This window comes from Schistocerca americana, chromosome 2, assembly GCF_021461395.2.
Source record: "Schistocerca americana isolate TAMUIC-IGC-003095 chromosome 2, iqSchAmer2.1, whole genome shotgun sequence".
In the NCBI taxonomy this organism is placed as follows: Eukaryota; Metazoa; Arthropoda; class Insecta; order Orthoptera; family Acrididae; genus Schistocerca; species Schistocerca americana.
The window spans coordinates 70,133,301-70,156,103 of NC_060120.1; the positions used below are offsets into that span (position 1 = coordinate 70,133,301).

Below are 22,803 nucleotides of genomic sequence, written 5' to 3' on the forward strand. Positions count from 1 at the left end.
TGAATAGCTAAAATCAAACAATGGAAAGTCCAGGTTTTTAATATCAATAGCTTTAGTTTTTAAGTTGATACTACACTTTGGCATTGCAGCTCACTCCAGGTACTATATAGCAGTGTTCCCAATAAAAAAGAAAGTGTCAGTTTCAATAAAGTACATTACATAATCATACTTCACACTGAACACAGTACGGCAGTTGGAAAACATTTCTGGATGTGGCAGACATATTATGGATGTCATTTACATCAGGCAGACAATTATATTTGATGGCTGTAATGCATATTTCCTGACTGAGATCCAAACACAACAACCTGTACTACATGATATGCCACGGAATTTCAGGCAATAATTTGATTATCATAATGTGGACACTAGCAGAAATATTCTATTTTCAGTACCAAATGAATTGGTTCCATATGTAAAACAAGGGATAGTTGCAAGGTGATAAAAAAAAAATCGACTTCACTAGCTAGGAGAAAGATTTGATTTGAACTCAACAAAAACAGATATGGGGAGAGCCTGAACATGTATTGTGCACTGGTTGTATGGCCAACCATTACATATTGTTTTTTTTCCAATGTATTAGTAGTAATTTAGCAATAAGTTTATGATAAGACTGACCTAAAGGTTAAATCTTGTAATAAAAACACAGTTTCAACACATTGTTAGCTATATGGCACATATCTTTGTAGCAAGTCAAAATTAGTATCTGGTTATCTTGGTAACAAGTTTGTTGGTCATGCATCTAATAGTTATTAAATACTGCGTACTAAACTAAACTTTGTTTTTCTAAAAATATAATATAGTAACATTTTTACTAGTGTATTCTGTAAGAGACATGCATTGGAGTTTGGGCTAAATATAGAAAAGTCATGGAAATACATAAAGCTGCAACCAGTTACTTTTTTGAAATAGTTATTTATTTATTCCATGAACTGGTTTTAGACCCCTTTCAGGCCACCTTCAGATGGTTTTCAATAAGTTAATAGCTATTTCAGGCATAATGCATCCACCACCCAGCATTATGTTAGAAATAGCTTCGTAACTTATCGAAAACCATCTGAAGACAAGCCTGAAAAGGTTCAAAAACCTATTCATGGACTGAATAAATAACTATTTGAAAAAGTGATCAGTTGCAGTTTTATGTATTTACATTGAATAAACAGTCACGGGATAAAAGAAAATCCAGACCTCAGCAGACATGGATGGTTTCATCTGCTGACAGTACAGATGACAGCTAAGAAAAAGAAGACTGAAGTTAAACAGGCTGCTGGTGACAAGGCCATTAGAGATGGAGCACTGGTTTAGGTTGGGCAAGGGTGGGAGAGGAAATTGTGTAAGGTCTTTGCAAATGAAACGTATCAGCATTTCATTAATGTGTTGTAAGTAAACCACAGCAAACCTACATATGGATGACTTGACAGGGTTTAGAACTATGCTCCTCTGGAATGTGAGTGTAAATAATTTGTGATGTAGACCTGGCTGTCACAGCTAGAGTAGTAATGATATGGGAGTTAAATGTAAGGAAGAACAGAGCAATAAAAGTATCAGTGAAAGGAGTCTTTTGTCATCAGTTGTGTAGCACAAAAACTTGAAACAGCATGATGGCTGACATTTCATTTCACTGTACTTACCAAGGGTAATAGTTGTTGCTATCACAACACGTACCAAACAGTACATAATATATTGCCACCTAATGTAATGAGACAGTTAAAATAAGATGCTAACTAATACGAAAACACCTATGCAGCTGGATTATTTCACGAAGCCAGAACAACAACTACATCAACACAAGAATGAATATCTGAATTCGAGAATATGAAATTACCCCTGGGTGATCCTGTCTCCACAGATGGCATCAAGAACTATGAATTCAAGCCAGTCCTGGTATGAGACTCATAAGAGTGTGGCCTACACAATCTGTTCAGTCTTGTTGTTCCAGTAATGAAGACAGTTCTCTGAAACAGTGAACCTAATTTATAAATTATTTCTACCAGCAAAGAAAATATAACATAATCCACAGTTCATGTTGTTGCTACCGTCACCAATATTCCTACAAAGTATACATACAGCATTAAAAGAAAAGAAAATTAAAATATATTATGGTGGCAATACAGAAAATTTCATGAAGAAAAGCAGAGAAAGAAAGTGACAAAAAATGCACGGGTAAGAAGATTTGAATAGCCTCCCAAAAAGTGTCTTATGAAAATCTCACCCTAGAAGAAAGAAAAAAGAAACATGCTGAGATTGAGAGGTCTTAAAATGTTCCTTCCATTGTATTGTAATTCCATTACAACCAGAGCTAGTGCATTTTAGAACTTGTGGCATGCTCCTTATACTTCTACAACAGTTGAACAACTGAAGAGTGGTACAAGCACAAATGATACAGAAATGCAGCTTATGTATTCTGCATTGAAGATGAATCCACAATAACTTTCTGTTCACTTCCATGGCCTAATTTGCTGTACTTTCAGTTTTCAATACTAGTTTGCCATTCCACCATTTTCTATCAGATTTTAATTATATGGATCAGCGTAATGCAAAGACTTGATGAATAAGCTTCAGGTCCCAGTACTAATAAGAAGTACAAGCATATGGAACTGATACTCAGTAGCACTAAAAAGAGAAGTAGTAATCAAAATTATCTACAATAACTGTTAGGTCATATCTCTCACACAGGATTCCCAATGGAGAAAAAGATATCATATTTTTCAGAGGGAAACCTTTTATCCAAGATACTAGAGTGCAAATCAGAATTTTTGCAGTCATATCATGCATTGCTGTATAAAGTGTATAACTGAAATACACATACACAAGTTCCCAACAGGGTGATTGTTATCATATGTTATGGTTATTAATGATAAAGAAATACTGGACATTAAAACCATAATAGAAACTGCAGTGTTCTCCAAAGAATATGGAACACAGCCATACATAAAAGAAAGCTGAGCTGCTAATTATTCAGATTCAAATGAATTAAGGCTAGCATCCAACAGTGGGCACACAAGGAAAGACCTCAAACAGTTCCCAAGTGGACATCACTATGCCAAAAGTGGATAAAAATTCACACACACATCTCCAGCCAGACAGTATCAGTCGAGTTTTCAGCCCAGCATTTGAAAAGAGCGGGTTTTTATGAATAATGCCCATAGGCAGCAGGACTCTTGTATTGGTAGGTTGGTAGTAATGCTCTATTTTGCAGATGATCTTTGCATTTTACATATCAAACAATGAAGGTGAAGTGAGAGGAGCAGTAAGTGCAAATAAATTCTGTGTTCATTTAAACCATACAGCCACTAAAACTTACAAAAAGCTACAGTAAGCATATGGTGAAGATGCACTGCCTCGTGCAACAGTGTTTAGTTGGTTCAAGGAAAACTTGTATGTGTCAAGCAAGATGGGCCTAGTGCTTGAGCTTTTGGTCTGACTGAAGTGAATGTCAACACAGCTGCTGTGATTGTCTGTGTGGATCAGCAGATAACATTACATAACCTCAGTCTTTGTTGATCAGCCCATGTATCTGGCCATGTGATAAGGCTGTATAATGGCTCTGTGCAAGCAAGCCACCTCACAACCGCAACTACTTTTGGTGCTAGGAGGTTCTCCGTCTGCCACGTATTTATGTCTGACACCAAGAGCAGTTACATCAGGAAACCTATGTAAAGCAAATATCAAAATTCTGAACTGTAATCTTACAGGTTGTTACACAAAGAATGAGAATACAGATATACGTCAGAGTGGTGACGAGGAACAATCAAAATCTCCAAAAGCAGATGAGGCTCCAAGATATGGAGGAATCACTTCCCATCTTAACCATACTTTTTCATAGATATCTTGAGCATAAAATTGGCCTCAGATTGCAAGTATCATTAAATTTTAGCCACCTCAACCAGAAGATGCAGATGTGCTTTGATGTACTCCATATTTTCACTGTTTTTACTGGAATAAACTGAGGCTACAACGTTCACCTTCGGTATATTGGTGAAGAAGATGTCACAAAATCAGCTAAGTTTGAAAGACTTGCATTACACTCATTTATTAATATATAAGTTGACTTTCAGTATTTCCTATGTGTAAAAGTGAGACCACTATATGCAGGTGGATGTAGACTGTACTGAGTAGACAAAATGTAGAAGCCATCATTATGGATGAGAAAATGGGCACAAACAGCAATAGTGTGTCCACAAGGAGGTGTTTTGTACCCAGTACTGTGGAACTTAGTGGTGAATGAACCCATCAAAGAGTTAAATACTAGAGACTACTTTTGCCAAAGATACACAGACAATTTAGTCATTGTAACACAGTAAATTTGCAAGTACCTAATAACAATGGAATAACAATGGAACAATGTGCTCTGAATATTGTGCAAAACTGGTGCAGCAACAGCATCTAAGGGTAGTCCCAGGAAAACTGTTGTAGTACTGTTCACAAGGAAGCACATCCTGGACATGTACGGGAATCTTAAGCTCTTCAACAAAATTCTACCGAAGAGGGTGTTGTGAAGTATGTAGGGGTAATCCTGGATGCAAAACTGTCATGGACCTCTTGCATAAAGAATATATGTTCCAACAAAAAAAGGTGCTCTTATGTGCACTAAAAAGGCATGTTATAAAAACTAGGGTCAAATCTGCAGGAGTAGGTACTGAATAAAAATCTCTGTACTACGATAATTCATGGGACTACAGTGTGGTGGAATAAAAGAGAACAGAATGTGGCTGCTAAGGAGCTTACCAAGCTGCAATGTCTGACCTGCTTAGCTATTAAAAGTAGAATTAGAAGCACATCCACATTGCTCTTTTGGAGGCCATGCTGGTTTACAATGGAGGCAGTGGTAAACAGGTTCTGGCAGTAACTGAAAACCTTTAGGATGTCCAGAACCCCACCCCAATATAATAAATGTGGTAAATTTTGGAATGGTTGGTGAAATGTCTGTTGACTAATCAACTTCCAAATGTTTCAATAAATCTTCCAAGGTAATAATTGGAAGCAGGAAGCAGTGGAAGGACAAACCACAATATCCGCCACACACCGTAAGGTGGCTCGCGGAGTATAGATGTAGATGTAGATTCAGGGAAGACATGTAGTCTGATTTAATTATGGTTTGAAAACAGATGAAGGTGCTGGCCCAGGGTACAGCCCAGAGTTAGTGAAGTTGGCCACAGTACAGCAGGTGGAAATATGTGCTATCAGTGTTTGTACAGGGGAGGAACTGTGTAGCAGCTACAAGGATCATGGCATCTATATTTGTTCAGACTGTCAAGCAATTCTGAAATCTCTATCAGCCTTTGCAATGAGATCAAAGACCACTGCACAGTGCCATGAAGGTCCTGTGTGGCTAGGATAAAGTAGCAGGGTAAACCTGCTGTGGGTCCCTGGTCATTCAAGAATTAGTGGCAATGAGCAAGTAGATAGGCTGACAAGGACAGAAGCAATAACTCCATCTGTTGGACCAGAATCCACTTTAACCATCACTAAGGCAATGGTAAATATCAAAACTACGTAGCTGGATCAGTAGGCAGCACACAGGGTATTGGACCAAGTTCCAATAATGGAAACATCAAGTTAACAATGATGAAGCGATGTTTTAAGTGAAGTTCTGTTCTGTTTTAAGTGAAGTCCTGGAATTGAACAGGAACCATATTAAACTCATGTAGGACTAGTGGCTGGCTATGGAAATTTCAAGAAACACCTGGACATGGTGGATATAGAGAAAGAAGTCCCTAAGTGTAGACTATGTGGTGAGGGAGATGAAACCACATCACATTTAATCTTTTGATATCAAGTGTTGGAGGCCAAATGAGACAGAAAATTTAGATCATTAACTGCTGAAGAAATTGTGTCTAACAAAGAATTAGTAAAGGGTCTCCTACAACTCTTTCATCATACTTGCTGGCTTTACTAGAATGACAGAGAGAGAAATTGCACAATACACTCAATTTCGGAGTTGGCAATAGCAGACTATTGCTTTATCTCCCTCTGCCAAACAAATCAAATCAAATGGTAAGAATGTTTCCATATGAGCTCTAACTTATCTTATTTTCTGGTAATGGTCATTTGATGAGTGTTATGTGGGAGCAGCTCAGTGGATACGTGATAAAGTGCCAGATTACAAATCGAAAGGTCTTGGGTTTGATCCTCAGTCAGTCCCAGGATTTTTATCTGTCACATATCACTTCATTCACCTTTGGCAATGTTTGTTAATGTGAAAAATGCTGTGTTACACCGTGGTCCACATTAGGCTGTAGGTCCCTCTATAACTGGCTGAGTAAGCCAGTTCAAAGGTCAGAGGAAGGCAATGGCTTACTGACTCCTGTAGGACCATGGCCAGCAATGCACTGTAGTGTTCAAATCAGCCTTCAGGCTGATGTCAGTTTACTTACTTTTTACATAGGACAAAGCAATATGTTGTCCAACTCTTCTTGGAACATACCCTCTCAGAATTTTGAACAGTAAACCTCTAAATCAAGCACAGCACCTATCTTGTAGCATCTGCCACTTTGGGTCTTCTCTGTCTCCTTTACTAACCCAATCTGGTAAGGATTTTAAGCTGATGTGCAATACACAAGAATCACGTGAACTGGTGATTTGTGAACTGTTTCTTTCATGGGTGAATTACATTCCTTATTATTATTCCAACAAATCTAAGACTGGTTTCTGCTTTTAAATGAGTATTATGTGATCAATCCCCTAGGTCACTACGTACAGGTATTTTACAGTTATTACCATTTCTGTGATTTTTTGCCCACAATGTAATTAAACAGTAAAGGATCTCATTGCCTATTTATAGATAATATGTTAACAGTTATTTACATTCCAGATCAATTGCCAGTCTCTACACCAACTGTTGATCCTCTGTAGGTCTTCTGCATTTCACTGCAATCTTCAAGTATTACAATCTTCCTCACAAGACAACAGCACTGTCCATAAAGAAACTCATGGAGTTTCCAATGTTAAAGACTAGGTCATTTACATTTATTATAAACAATTAGGACCTTGTAACACTCCCATGTTGGGTACCCCTGAAATTACCTTCACACCTGCTGATTTTGTTCAATTAAGAACTACAGCAGAAGTGTAGAATTGTTTACAGGCAAAGGCTTAAAGAAAGGAAATGTGGTAGCTTGCACAGTAATCCTTTTTTGAGCTAGAGCTCCCCCCTCCCCCACACACATACCTATGGCTCCCCTACATGGCGTCAGCTGAGTGAGTGGTGTGTGTTGTAACCATGACCATTTCGGTCGTGGGGTTGCCGAGAACAAAAGCGCAGCGGGACTGAACAGAGCGGCCCGCGAACAAACAAAATGGATGAACGGCAAAGGATGGGCACGAACAACAACTGATGACCGAGCAAGACCCTACAAACAACAACACGCAAGAATCAACGGGGTCACAAGCGAAAAACCTCAGGAATCAACAACGTCCACTCGTACACGGAGACAAGCAAAGTAAACGAGCTGTGCAGTGTTTGCAACAGAGATGCTACGTGACATGCCTGTTTTCACAGGTTGCCCGGCCTTTGATGAGGTAGTATAAGCCTGTGACAGGAATGGACTACAAAGCGCTGGCTGGGCGGATTAGGTAGGTCTTGCACCTTGGTCTGTCACAGGGATCAATTTTATATTCTGGGCATCCACAGCTGTTGAAAGGCATGACGTTAAGACTTCTGCTGACAGCTGGGAAAGTCGTCGTTTTATTGACACATACCTGGTTTTTACTCACAACAAGAAGGTTTAGCCATGGGACTGCCACTTGCATATTGCTTAGCAAATATTTTTGTAACTAACTTTGAGCAAGAATTCAAGGTAAAGTTCTGTCTGCATGTCAGGAGATTAATTTGATGGAATGGATACGATGATGATGTTTTCATATTATATTATGGTTTTGCCAGGATCTAAATAGTCTATAAACAAAAAGATACAGTTTACTGGGCAATGCATGGAGATTGACATTTTACCTTTTTGGACCTACAATTGACCATAAAAAAATGGAAAAATTGGCTTTGATATTTACCAAAAACCAAGCACAACAGATCTTGTTACACATAGGCAGTCGTGTCACCCAAGGAAATATAAATCCGTAGCATTCAAAGCCATGGTAAACCATATGTATGAAGTGTGCCATACTAGTGAAGCTCAAATAGCTTAATATGAAGTTATATAGTGTATAGCATATCAGAACAGTTATGAACAAGAATTTGTTAATGCAATTACTATAAGCATATTAAAAAACAAGACTGCTCTTTCCTATAACTGATCAGAGACAGATCTTATATAAAGCTTAGACCAGCCAACCAGATAAAAGAACACACTGTTTTCAGAAGAATACATCTGGGTGCAGTATCCAAAAAATAGGCGGATCTATGACACCTAACAACAACATTCCTGCAGATCGGATCTAGGTAGTACAGTCAGACATATGCAAAAAACAGTGGTAAATCAATACAATGAAATGGGTGTATGCTTTATTAAATGCTATGATTACCCTAAGAAATATATAGGGCAAAGCGGTAGGTTGTATGGCAAAAGATTTCAAGAACACATTAATTTAAATAATCCCCAATCTGCACTAACAATGCATTTATGCACTGTGGAACACAGCATCACAAACCCTTCAGAAAATTTAAAAATACTTTATAAAAAGGAGAAACACCATGTTTTGAATATATATGAGGAAGTACAAATTTTTATAAATAAAAAAGAAAATGTACAGTTCACATTGAATAATCAATTAGAATTAAAGAACCACAATATTATAACTAATTTTGATTGTTTACACAATTAGCTATTAGTACGTAATAAAATTCAGTATTAAACTGGTTAGTAAAGAGAGCAACCCAGAGCTCCTAATCATGGGTATATGATGTCACACGGTCCACAAGATAGTTTCTGTTCTGCCAGCCTTTTTGCCCATCTTAGTCACTTGTGTGGGCTGTTTCTACTCTTCCCACCAACATCTGGGTTGCCCTACCCTCGCACCAATAAGAACGTATATCTTACACCACACCACATAGTAATTTGCATTATGCCCCCACTAATCACATCAGCAGTGACTATTTTACAGCCAATCCAGTTTTTAAAAATAATTTCTTTATTGCTCCTCTCTACAAAATATTTCTTCTTTTAGGTGTAGGAATATTTAAGAGCAAGGGTCTATAACTACACTAAATTTTAAAAAAATTAATGGATCACATCTTCGTCATCCTTTGTTTGTCAATGCAATGTAGACGATTGAATAATAAGTATATCTTAACCACAAGTGATGGGTACACCTATGACCTTTTAACACTGTGAGTATATTTTAGATATTACCATTTTAATTTTAACAATCCACAAAGCTGAGACATTGTACATTATTCTTTACCATGTACGTTGCACCTAATGATGCAGCTTTAGGCTGCAAAGCTGGTTGCATGTCAATAAAACATCATGCACTTTCGGAGGGGTGGGAAGGATCTTGAGTAGAATGACCCTCATTTCAGGGTGTAATGAGAGAGAATCAAAGCCCTGATGAAGGTTCAGTTATTCCAGTCCAAGTTGATATTGGGTGACAATGGGGGGTAATCCTTTGCAACTGATTCTTGTGTGTAGTGGGAGATTGTGGGTATGTGAGGATGTAGCATGGAAAGTCTGTTTTTGAACTAGGTTCGTGGGGAGTGGAGAAGTATCTGTCTGTGAAAACATTTCTGAGAAATACAACATAATGGGCAGAGGATTACTTGTCACTGCAGGTATGTCATCTATCGGAGGGCATGCTGTATGGGAGTGATTTTTTTGGTGATGGAGGGTTGGCAGCTACAATTGGCAACATGGGATTGTTGTGTTTGTGGATTTTGGTGAGCATGTAGAAGCATGGTGTCAATGGGGTGAGGAGAGAGATGGACTTGGCAAAGAGGTTCTGGGAAGGGCCTACGGATTTCAGTAGGGATTGGAGATAATGTTGGACTTCTGGGATGGTATCATTATGGCAGAAATTGGACTGGAAGAGTTTAAACAGTTGGCAGAAGTCTCATGTCAGTTAGTCACTACTCACTCCCGAACACTGCTCAGTTGGGATAGTTGTGATAACATAGACAACAGATGATGCAGTTTGAGAATGTCTTAATAAATATTATTTTTGATTTTTTTATTATGTTGCCCTGAGAAAGCAGGTTTGGCACATAGCAAAAATATGCAAAAAAAGGTATACTGGAAGCTACTCGCACAAAAATTTGAATAAGATTTTGTAGCATACTTAATCAGTTTTCCATGGACCGGTTCTAACTAACGCAGCCCAGCCTCAACCTACAGTAACAATTCCTCCCCAAACACTCCAGTCAACAGTTTTCACCCCATCTGCCGTATCATCTCCTCCTCCTCCTCATCTCCCACCCAGTTTATTTCCCACCCTCTGCCAATGTATCTGCCTATCTTTCCCTGCTCCTCTCCTTTTTTCCCCACCTCCATGCCCCACAATCTCCTGACACTGCACCTGTTCGCAGTCTTGTCCCTGCATAACTCACCAGACAGCATTCGTCCGTCTATCTCTCTCTCTCTCTCTCTCTCTCTCTCTCTCTCTCTCTCTCTCCCCCCCTACCAATACACTACTATCTCTTCCCCTTCCCTGCCCCCTCCAGATTCCAGCCCGAGATGTTGGAGTTGGTGGTCGTGTGAGCATGAGGTGTGCTTGCTTGTGTGTGTATCTCTTTTATTGATGAAGACTGTGGCTGAAGTGTCTTTTAATTGTGCCTGTCTGCAACCTGACATGTCTTTTTTATGGTAAGTAGCAATCTGTCTTTTCCTACATTGTTGATATCCCTACCTGGAGTTTACAGTATTTGATTAACACAGAATATGCTAACATCTGTCTCACATTCTACTAGTGAGCACGAATTTTTCTCTCATGTGACTTCTCAACCTCTCCACGAGCAAAAGGTAGCAGAGTCAGAGAGATAATGTGTGTTGTTGTATTAAACTAAGTAATTTTCTATGACATGGCAAAGAAATAGATTTCTAGGGCACATGCTAGTGTGAACTCAAGTGTATCATAGTTCACTAAATTATACAGATATGAAAACAACCCTCAGAACCTGTACAATTGAGATACTGGGGTAGCAAAAATGCTGAACAGGATTTAAGCTCAAGAAAAATCCTTCCTCAAAATAACATAAAGTGAAGTTCACAGTCTCATAAAATTCGAGAGAGAGAGAGAGAGAGAGAGAGAGAGAGAGAGAGAGACTCCAATAGCACATTCTGAAGAAGTAACATTCCTTCTAGAAACAACGCCCATTAAAACAAAGATCTCCACAACAGATACAAAATTTAAGTTGCAGCATGCTGTAGCTTTGGGTTGGTTTATTGGGAAAGTCAGATAGCTAAAATGCAGAACAAGCATTTGAGAAAGGCTACAATTTTTAAAATGCCCCAATTGTGACAGCCTCATCTTGCACCAATGTCATTATTGCTTTACACATATGGTGAGAATCAAAACTATGTTACCAATTACTACACTAAAGTTGAATATTGTACATGCTTGGTACATAGTTAATAGATGCATGTTAAACACAGACGTTTTGGGTTACAGTCACACAAGTTTTTGGGCATTTCAGTTGAGCAGTAGCAATTTTGAATCACTCCATGTTTATTAGAATGCTAAAAATAACAAATTTTTCAAAGAGTTCGAAAATACTGTACCTGAAAGCAGTGTTTTCCGTTTTGCAAATATTTAATAATTACTACTTGAAGATAACTGTTTTAATACCTCATAACACCATATCCATTCTGGAGCCCATCTTTCCACTCTCCTTCATAATTGGATACTGCTGGAATGTCTAATTTCCCAAATCCATGTTGAAGGTTGTTCTGAAACTGCCCTACATATGTTTTTCCATCGGGCCAGACAAGTTTCCCAGATCCCTGCATTTTACCACTGCACCATCGACCTGTAATTATAATATGCATAAAATATATATTCTAAATATAGTGCTAGAACAGTTTAACCTATTTACCACGAAATGTAAGAGAGATGGCAAGCATCTGTTTATCCTTTATTGTTTTGTGTGTATCTGTCTGCTGTGTTTATAGCACAGGATTGCACATTCATTATGTGATAACATGGTTTTTTGGCAACAACTGCCTTGCATGATTGCTGCATTAAAAAGTATTCTATTTACTTATTAGCCTGCTTACAAATAAAGAAATATTTTGTTGTTCTTTATGTGGCATAGCACTTTCTGAATTGTACAACGCTTTATACTGACTAGAAATTTGTTTATTATTCTGAGGTCATATTTCTGTGTAACAACATAGTTTCACAACTATTACAATATTACTTGGTTGAGACAAGACAAACAGCACCTTGGAAGAAATTAGTTTCATGCACTGGCTGTACTTTACATCCATTTATTTTATTTTGTATATTATGACACTTCAGCTGAGTAGCCATTTGTTTAACATGTTAAACACAGGCATTTTGGGTTATAGTCTCACACGTTTGTGGGCAATGCATGATAGGCTGGCCTTAAGAGCTGTAGCCGTGATATCTAGTTCATTGCAAACTGTAGTATACTACCAAGCTATTTACTAGAGTGAGTGAACACTAAACTGTGTTCGGTGATAATTTGTGGCAAACAAGTCAAAGCTAAACCTGTGCTTATCTCTGACTTGTTTGCCACAAGGTATCACTGTACATTGAACTGCTTTCCATTACTGAGTTACAGGGTACTACAAGGATCAATATTAAGTTTTTGCCTCACATGTGATCTCCTGATAGTATGCAACTAAGGGAATTAAAGCAGATGAGATAATTGAAGCTACTGTCATTTTTCCCAATGCTCCAGCATCTTCAAACACAAGTTTAACACTCAGACCAATGGAGAAAAGATTCAGTACTGATACAATGAAGCAACAATAATGTAAAATCCTCAACCGATTACAGTCAAAAGTATACACAATTTAAGATTCTCAGGTAAATGTACAAAACAAGAAAACTTTATCAAGCTATCCTCCAGCCTCCAGTGGTTAAGGAAGTTATCAACCAACCAATAAAAGAATGGGGAAAATTATGGTTTTGGAAGTATTAGACAAGGCAAAAATTACTACCATGCTCAAAAAATACACAAATATCTATTTCGAAAAATTGTGTGTTGTGTGACAGAACTGCTGGTCAGTACTTACCCTCCAAAGACAAAATGTGTAGTACAGCTGATACACACATATAAAAGAGAGACACCACATAGCTTTTGGAAATAATAGTTCCCTTGTCATAGAGGAGAGAGAGAAAAGTTGGGGGAAGGTTAAAAAGGAAGGGCAGGTCATTCAAACACCAATGTGAGAGAGAACCACCTGCAGTGATGACAAAGGTAGACAACGATGAAGTGGCAGGCATCAGAGGCAGTAGGTCAAAGATGGTACACTAGTAACTATTGTGCCAAGTTCATTCCATAGATGGTAATGCCATAGTGAGAAGACAGATTAGAGGTAAGGAGACGCATAGTGCAATTGAGGTCTGGGAAGAAAGAGATAATCACAATATATTTTAAGAAAAAGAGAGGAGGGAATGTAATGACAGAGATTAAATTCAAGAGGTTGTCAGTATGCAAGGTTGTGTGGGAGGGCAAGTTTCTATCTTTGGAGTACACAGAAATTAGTATTGGGTGAAAGAATCCGAATAGCCCTTGCGGTGTACCACACAGTGGAGCATGTTCAGCAACTGGGTACCGAGTGGCCCCAAGGCAGACAGTTCTACGCCCATTCATGTGCTTAGTCAGTTCAGAGATGATCAAACACTGGAAAAGCCAGGATGGAATGTAACGAAGTGTAGGCGCTACTCACCATATAGCAGAGATGCTGAGTCGCATAAAGGCACAACAAAAAGACTATTGCGATGTGAGCTTTCAGTGAACAAGGCCTTTGTCAAAAATAGATTACCCCCTCCCCTCCCCACACACACACACACACACACACACACACACACACACACACACACACACACACACACATACATATATATGCACATGGAACTCATATACACATGACTACAGTCTCTGAGAGACTGTGGCCATGTGTATGTGAGTTGCATTTGTGTGTGTGTGTGTGTGTGTGTGTGTGTGTGTGTGTGTGTGTGTGTGTGTGTATTTTTGACAAAGGCTTTGTTGGCCGAAAGCTCACTTTCCGACAGTCTTTTTGTTGCGCCTTTCTGCGACTCAGCATCTCCCCTATATGACGAGCAGCAACTATCCTTTTCATAATCTTGTTAGAAATGATCAAACCTATACAAAACGCTGTGCAGTGGACACAAGTTAGTCGATAAACAGCACATGTGTTTAACAATTTGCTCTGCCTCTGATATTGTAGCATGGTGAGGCAGGAGTAGGTGATAGTGGGTGGGTGTCTGGGGCAGGTTCTAGAATGAGAATTGAAGAGGTAGGATGCTTGGGGTGGGGATAATGGCTTGGGAGTCTATATTACTAAATGGCTAATCTGTGGCATGATCATCTAGTTCCAGTAGTAGGTTGCCCATCTAATAGCTTTCAGGGGCAACAAAGACTTTATTTCTAATATTTCATACAGTTATTGACCAAATTTAAAGAACAAAGATTTTATTTCCAATATTTCAACTAATTATTGGCCAAATTTAAAATAGTATCATATTCTACTCATTAAGATGTCTATTCTTATGTCAAAAGTTTAATACAGTATGACAAGTATTACAGCCACACACTGTGTACATGTCTTGAGGGAGCACAAAGCATGATGTGCGAATTACACACATTTAATTCATGCAGTATTTGAAAATGAGATCACTTAGCAACTTTTAACAAACTTTACACATAATATCAAACCTTTTAAAAACATTTTCTCACTAACAACCCCACAAATGATGAAATGGAAAAAGTTATTGCTGACCACATTTTCACAGTTCATGTAACACCACTTCAGCATTTAGCACAATGTTTTAATTTATTGCTTCTTTACTAATAACTCAATCTGCAACATATTTTACAGAAAGTCTTCACATATACCGCTGAATGTACCTGAAACATTATATCACGATACGTAGTTCGGGAAATATGTCATCATAAACACTGAGATGTGTGAAAAACTAGCTTTTGGTTAAAATGGAGTGCAAATTACTCAGACTATACTCATCCAGTGTTTGATAATGAGAGTACTTAGCGACATCCAACAAACTTTAAACACAATTCCAAACCTTTTCTAAACTTTTTCTCATTTACATGCTTAACATCAAACATTTAACACTTGTTGTTGTTTTGTTGTTGTTGTTATTGTTGTGGTCTTCAGTCCTGAGACTGGTTTGATGCAGCTCTCCATGCTACTCTATCCTGTGCAAGCTGCTTCATCTCCCAGTACCTACTGCAGCCTACATCCTTCTGAATATGCTTAGTGTATTAATCTCTTGGTCTCCCTCTACAATTTTTACCCTCCACGCTACCCTCCAATACTAAATTGGAGATCCCTTGATGCCTCAGAACATGTCCTACCAACCGATCCCTTCTTCTAGTCAAGTTGTGCCACAAAACCCTCTTCTACCCGATTCTATTCAATACCTTCTCATTAGTTATGTGCTCTACCCATCTAATCTTCAGCATTCTTTTGTAGCACCACATTTCAAAAGCTTCTATTCTCTTTTTTGTCTAACCTATTTATCGTTCACGTTTCACTTCCATACATGGCTACACTCTACACAAATACTTTCAGAAACGACTTCCTGACACTTAAATCTATACTCAATGTTAACAAATTTCTCTTCTTCAGAAACGCTTTCCTTGCCATTGTCAGTCTACATTTTATATCCTCTCTACTTCGACCATCATCAGTTATTTTGCTCCACAAACAGCAAAACTCCTTTGCTACTTTAAGTGTCTCATTTCCTAATCTAATTCCCTCAGCATCACCCGACTTAAATCGACTACATTCCATTATCCTCATTTTGCATTTGTTGATGTTCATCTTATATCCTCCTTTCAAGACACTATCCATTCCGTTCAACTGCTCTTCCAAGTCCTTTGCTGTCTCTGGCAGAATTACAATGTCATCGGCGAACCTCAAAGTTTTTATTTCATCTCTATGGATTTTAATTCCAACTCCAAATTTTTCTTTTGTTTTCTTTACTGACTGCTCAATATACAGATTGAATAACATCGGGGAGAGGCTACAATGCTGTCTCACTCCCTTCCCAACCACCGCTTCCCTTCCATGCCCCTCAACTCTTATAACTGCCATCTGGTTTCTGTACAAATTGTAAATAATCTTTCGCTCCCTGTATTTTACCCCTGCCACCTTCAGAATTTGAAAGAGAGTATTCCAGTCAACATTGTCAAAAGCTTTCTCTAAGTCTACAAATGCTAGAAACGTAGGTTTGCCTTTCCTTAATCTAGCTTCTAAGATAAGTCGTAGGGTCAGTATTGCCTCAAGTGTTCCAATATTTCTACGGAATCCAAACTGATCTTCCCCGAGGTCGGCTTCTACCAGTTTTTCCATTCGTCTGTAAAGAATTCGCATTAGTATTTTGCAGCTGTGACTTATTAAACTGATAGTTCGGTAATTTTCACATCTGTAAACACCTGCTTTCTTTGGGATTGGAATTATTATATTCTTCTTGAAGTCTGAGGGTATTTCGCCTGTCTCACCAGATGGTAGAGTTTTGTCAGGACTGTCTCTCCCAAGCTTGTCAGTAGTTCTAATGGAATGTTGACTACTCCCGGAGCCTTGTTTCGACGTAGGTCTTTAACGCTTAACCTCATTTATAAAGTAATCACACATCTGAAGTTACTTTATACATGTGAGTTTGGTTCTTTAAAGAATCAGGAGTTTGTGGTGTCATAAGATTTCTATGATGTTATGGAGGTTAGGCAATAGTGGTTGATCTGGAGAGGTATCATGGAAGGGGGGCCTCTCTTTTGGGCTTGACTTGAGAGATTCATAGCCTTGGTGGAGTAAATTACTGAGGCATTCAAGATGTGGGTAGTACTGGTTGAGGATGGGGTACTTCTGAGTTTTTGGAAGTGGGAAGTTTATTAGTCAGAGACTGAGAGGGGGATACTAGCCAGGAGATTTGTTTGTGAATAATATCTATGGGATAGTTGTGTAACAGAGAAGTCTGGGAGAGATCGTTCACACAGTTCATCTGCACTAACTCCTCCCTTCAACATAAAATGTTGGCATCTAGCACCATCAAATCAAAATGCTGCATGCTGTTTGGTGCTGTTTGCAGCAGCTACTATTTCTCATAGTGTTCTTTAGTATCACACATACTCTACAAATTATCAGGGACCGAAATCTTCTCCATCTTTTATAAGTAAGTGAAATAATCTGAATCATTATGGAAAGATGCACTGTAATGATACAACTATCTTTTCCTGGGAGTCAGTTAAAACTCCTAATAATGAAATGGTGGATGCCTTGAATCGCAGATATATTACCCAATGTATCACAACATATATATTCTGAGAATATTTGATGACGGTATACCACTGGGATAAAGTCTTTGGCCATGCATATTGATGTTCAGGGTGCACAGCGATACAATCATCATTACTTGTCCCAACCTTGTGGGACACAAAGTCCGATTTCTTTAATACGATCATTTGGCCAAATTACAGGCATCACCAGTATTACATTGGTGATTAAAATGGCAGTCCTTCCAATCCTTTATGATCAGTCTCTTGGGCCTTGACAGAAAACAAACACAACGAATCCAAGCGATACAAATGAATCTTTTTTGTATTCAATTTTAGAATACATCAGGGTTGATCACATCCAAAGTGAACATGTATGACTCAGATTAGGCATACAAAATATACTGTAAGAATATGAAAAACAAGGGATAAAATAGTTAAATCATATTGAAGGAATGGGTGATAACAGAGATACAAAAATAGTGTGCAACTAAAAGCTATAAGGAAATATAGTAGAGGAAGGCCACAGAAAACACAAAAATACCTGTTTCAGGATCAGTGAAAATGGAAAAGTCTTAACACAAGTAATCCATGTTGATGATAAATGAGCAAAAAGAATAGTCTCAATTACTAGTCTATTTTTTTTTATTTGTAGATTTTTATATGTTTGAAAGCGTGCCTCAGAATGACTTGTAATAATGTAAGACACAGGAGCACAAGGTTTGTTTCCCTGGTGTTTTAGAAAACATTTTTATAGTACTCCAGGAGGACACATGCTAAAAGATGTCACACAGAAAACATCATTAAAGTGGGTAACATTGTGACTGAGGAGTTACTTTGTGACAATAGCAAATTCCAGTTTTTTACTCTTAAATCCTGTAATTCAGGTCAACAATCAACATATAGCTCAGCTACAGTGTGTTCTTGCATAATACTACCATTAGTGATGGAAGTTACAAGTACATGCATTACCCTTGAGCTGCTCACAATGAACAGACGAGGGACCAGTATACATGTTGGAGGATGATCTGATCCGCTCCCCACGAGGTAACACAAAAACACATAGAATATTGAGGGAGCAAGTACAAGGAGCTGCCAGGTAAGAGATGTGGGAAGACCAACAGAATTTCCTATCAACTGTGAGTCCCAAGAATTTTGTCACCTGCTAGTCATTCTGTTCCCTCGGATGACCTTTGTGTCGCAGTTTGTTGATTGTAGTATCACATTGGACTGCACAGTGGTCTCCTCTCCAGGGGAGCAAACTCTGGGACATTGAACTCCTCCCAATAACATGGCTGACATCCTTTCAGCCCTCAAATCGTGAGGAGGTCGTTCTAGCCCAGCTGCTTATAGAACACTCGTTTTAGTTACAGCCATGTATTAAGTGGGAACCCTGCCCCACTCTGTGCCTGCTGCTGCTATCAACTCTTGATTGTGCACCACATTCTGCCCATTTTTTAACTGTTTACGTTTATGTCTATGTTTGTCGTCTACTTTGTCAGATATTTTAGCAGATGACAGACACTCTGTTGACTGCGTCTTACTTTTTGTTCACCACAGTGACACGGCGAATCAATTTTGATCCACCACGTGGGGTCCTCTACCATATCAATGATGTTTTGAGAAATTTTGCCTAGCGACATCCTTGTCCTTAGCTGCTCCTCTTTTAATGTTGTTCGATAAGGCTTTTGCCTTTTTTGCCTCACGTTTTTCTTTAGTACTTGTTTTTTCTTATGTTATGATATGGGCACTTATAACCTTAGCAGCTCTGTGCCCTAAAAAAAAAAAACCACTTTCTATCTGCATTCGTCCCCTCCATCAATGGGGAGTTCATGATGATTTGTGTGACAGCAATCTTTGCTGATTGTCTTATCTTTTCTTCAGCATCACTCTCCTGGATGCCCTTCCAGGTAGGCCTTTACCATGCAGATTGGGATACCTCTTCCTTGTCTGTCATCCCTACCACTCCAACATATGACAGCAGTGATGAGTCTGTAGACAATTTTACTGGTTTCCGTCCTTCCGGCCAGCTGCTTCAGCGATTCCCTCTTTCTTGGGATCTCCCTGACATAAGAGTGTTCCTTGGTGGACCCCCGATATTGCTGCGGCTATTAAAGATCACCGTTGTTCCCTCCAATGCTACAAATAGCATCCATCTCCTGGCTTTCAAACAGCTTCATGCCTGGACCCATTATCTAATTTAATGCCAGAAACAGATTTGTTGAGAATGGTGTGTCACAGCCATAGGGTCACACACTCCCTCTTTGCAGGTATAGGCAAAGATCAGAAGCATTTTTGGCTGCCGTCATCCTACAGATGTCCCAGGAATTTCTCTGAATGGTGTTATCATCATCAGCCTAGACTCTGTTACTGAGCATTTCATTCAGCATTTTGCCCAAGCCTCAGCATCAGTCCATTGTCTGCCGACATTCCATCTTCTCTTGCTCCCCATCACCTGGAGCCTTATAAGCTCTGTTTTGTGAATGTTAATTCACCAACACCCTTGCTCTCTGCCATGGCATGGCTGCTGGACCATACTGGGTCCACAAGCAAATGCTTTTAACATTTATCGGGTGCTAGGCAATGTCATATACTTGCCCTTTCCACCAGTCTCTAGAGCAAGGGGGAATTTCCTTTCCAATGTTGAGAAAGTATCGTTATTCCTGTTTTGAAATTGGTAAACTGCCTCTTCAGATGGCTAGCTATCATCCGATGTGTTTAACCAATGCTCTCTGCATGTTACTTCAATATCTTGAGTGGAAGGCCGTATTGAACCTTTAAATCTAGGTATCTTTTGATTTTTACCCAGGGTGGTTTTTACTGAGACCATTCTACTGTGGATAGTTTCTCAGGTGACACCCAGTGATCAACGAAGTCACGAAGCTCTTCTGACCCATTCTGTAGTTATTGCTTCTCTACTGACAACACAGTACTCTCCGCCTCTCATAACATCTGGAGGTTATTTGGGCATTACAATGGGGTTTCCAGATACTTCAGATGGGTTAGTGTATACAGGTATATCTCTGTGTTATTTATACCTGAATGGAACGTAGATAGTGTACAAGCAATTTCAGTGTTTCTGGTTGTAACTAACTTATTACTTCATTAGTGCATGAACACTGTTGATCAAATACGATATTTGTGACACTTATTTATTAGGTAATGTTATAATATGTCCCTTGCTACTAACAATTTTAAATAGGGAAGAGACAGACAGATAGACAGCAACAGCTTGACGCTGGGTGTGCAAACAAATGGTGTGACTATAGACATCTTGAACGAGCAACACAACTCCCCATGAGCTGGAGTCCACGGGGAAGGTCAAAACAAGGGTGTAATTTTGTTTTCTGGCAGCAGAAAACAACTGGATAATATGATTGCAAGAGGAGCTGTAATTCAAGCCTATTGGGTCTGATGCCGCGAATATTTTATTGTAGAATAACCATATCCGATGACAGACAGGAGATGGGTCATATAAGGGTGCAGTCACCGCAGCAGCTGCTGGGTGCCAGAATTCGAATGTGCACAATGATCAGTGTTAGGGGCTGGAGGATCCTGGTCCATTAGTTCAACACAGGAATCGGTATTCGGCTTTGGCTGGCCTGTGGACTTGTTTTTGGCGGTGCATCCTGGTGAAACAGAGGTTGGCAGTGTGAGTATATCACTTGGTGACAGCATTTAAGAAGACCACTGAAGTGGAGAAGAGGAAGATCATTTGCCTTTGGATTGCTTAGAACTTTGGCATTTGTCAGGTGCAGACCCAGACGTTGGATGGATAGATGTGTGCAGAAAGTTATAGCAGGAGTACTCCTTTTTGGATTCCCATGCTTCTGTTTGCAAGGCATGCGACTTCACTGTTGCAGGCGAAGGGTTGTTAGTAGGGTGTGCACTCATAGCAGGTGAAGATGAGGGTGTGTGCTTGGAGCCGGACAATCTCACAACCATGGCACTAAACTGGAAGTTGCAAGTCTGCATATCCATGTCTTTCGTAGGTTGGAGTGTAGCGAGAACTGTACTATAATTGCTAGAGGGTGGCATACAAGGTTTGCAGCTAGGCAACATTTTGTGAGCATCTGAGTAGGAACCTATTCGTTCACCCTGATCACCTGAATGGCTCTCTCATTGAGGTAGATTGGAAATTCACTGGAGGAAGCAGCATGATCATCCTTGAAGTTGATAAGAGTGAAGGGAAGGTGGTGGACACACACACCCTCATGAGTGTCTGTGCTGCAGATTATGCATTTGACTGCATTTTCGCAGGATTCAGGGTGTGGTTATAGTGCTGACATTTATAGCAACGCATGGGATTCAGGACATATGGTCAGACAGTAATAGCTTCATTGCCAGCTTTAATTTTTGATGGAAGTGCCACATGGTCATAGGAATAGAGTGGGGGTCGGCAATAATTCTTAATCAACTCTTTTCATGATGCGGCGAACAGCAGTTACTCCCTGGTCAGTGAGGTATGCTGTTATTTCAGCCTCAGTCAGGCCATCAAGCAGCCGAGTGTATATATGATACCACTGGAGGAATTCAGCCTCTACTTTAACAGGACAGCTGGTGGGAAGTGTTGCAGTAAGCAGTTTCTGTGTTTGAAAAGCACTATCAGTTTTCAAAAGTAAAGACGCATTATGCAGCCGAGAGAAGGACTTGACAGGACTGGCAATGGCATCTACACCCATCTGAATAATAAATGGATTAACTGTTGTGAAACTGTAACCATCTTTCCTGCTTCACATCATGAGGTATTGGGGTGCAGCCAGGAGAGGTGCCAATTCTTTCATCTCAACCGATTTACATTTTTGAGATGAGGACTCATCATGGAGAAATCCCTCATGATTCCCAGCGTTTCTGATGGTGAAATTCTTCCTGCTGGGAGGGGGCTCATGGGGGCTCACCCATCTTAGGTGATTGTCCACACCTCAGGTTACACCTCCCAGACTCCAGACAGAGGAACCAATCAGCATAGAGGAAGGTACCAGCTCAGGCAGTCAGCCTTCCCTGGGCTACCTTCCCAGGGACTATGTATGAGCCCTACTTGTTGAGCCGGGGCTGGGAATCATGCATTACCCAGTCACATTTTAGGTGGCAAACGCATGGGATGGCCTTCAGGAACACGCAGGGAGGAATAATAAGAAAACGGAAAAGAGAGACGACAAACACCAAAGTGGAGGAAGAATAAGAAAAGGAAGGACAGGGAAAGAAAGATGGGTGGACAGGATGAATCTATACACAGTTTTACCAAGAACTTTGGTTTCTCAAAGAAGGCATATGACTCGGACCCCAAGGGAGGGGTAATAGAATAGCAGGAGGATAGACATGCAGCACAGAAAGGGAAGTAGTGCTGCAAAGGCTGGGGGCTCCATTGTAACCAAGCACGTACTCACCAAATAGTAGTGAGCCCCCTGGGG

The 22,803-nt window shown here is 39.6% G+C and overlaps 1 protein-coding gene across 1 annotated transcript in view; it reads right to left on the reverse strand.

The window, feature by feature from the left end:
- LOC124596270 (alsin) overlaps positions 1 to 22,803 on the reverse strand; it is a 186,565-nt gene that overhangs the window by 72,906 nt on the left and 90,856 nt on the right. Inside the window, exon 5 of the mRNA XM_047135343.1 lies at positions 11,734 to 11,914. Within this exon, the coding sequence (XP_046991299.1) occupies positions 11,734 to 11,914 (181 nt within the window). The remainder of the gene's footprint in view (positions 1 to 11,733; positions 11,915 to 22,803) is intronic.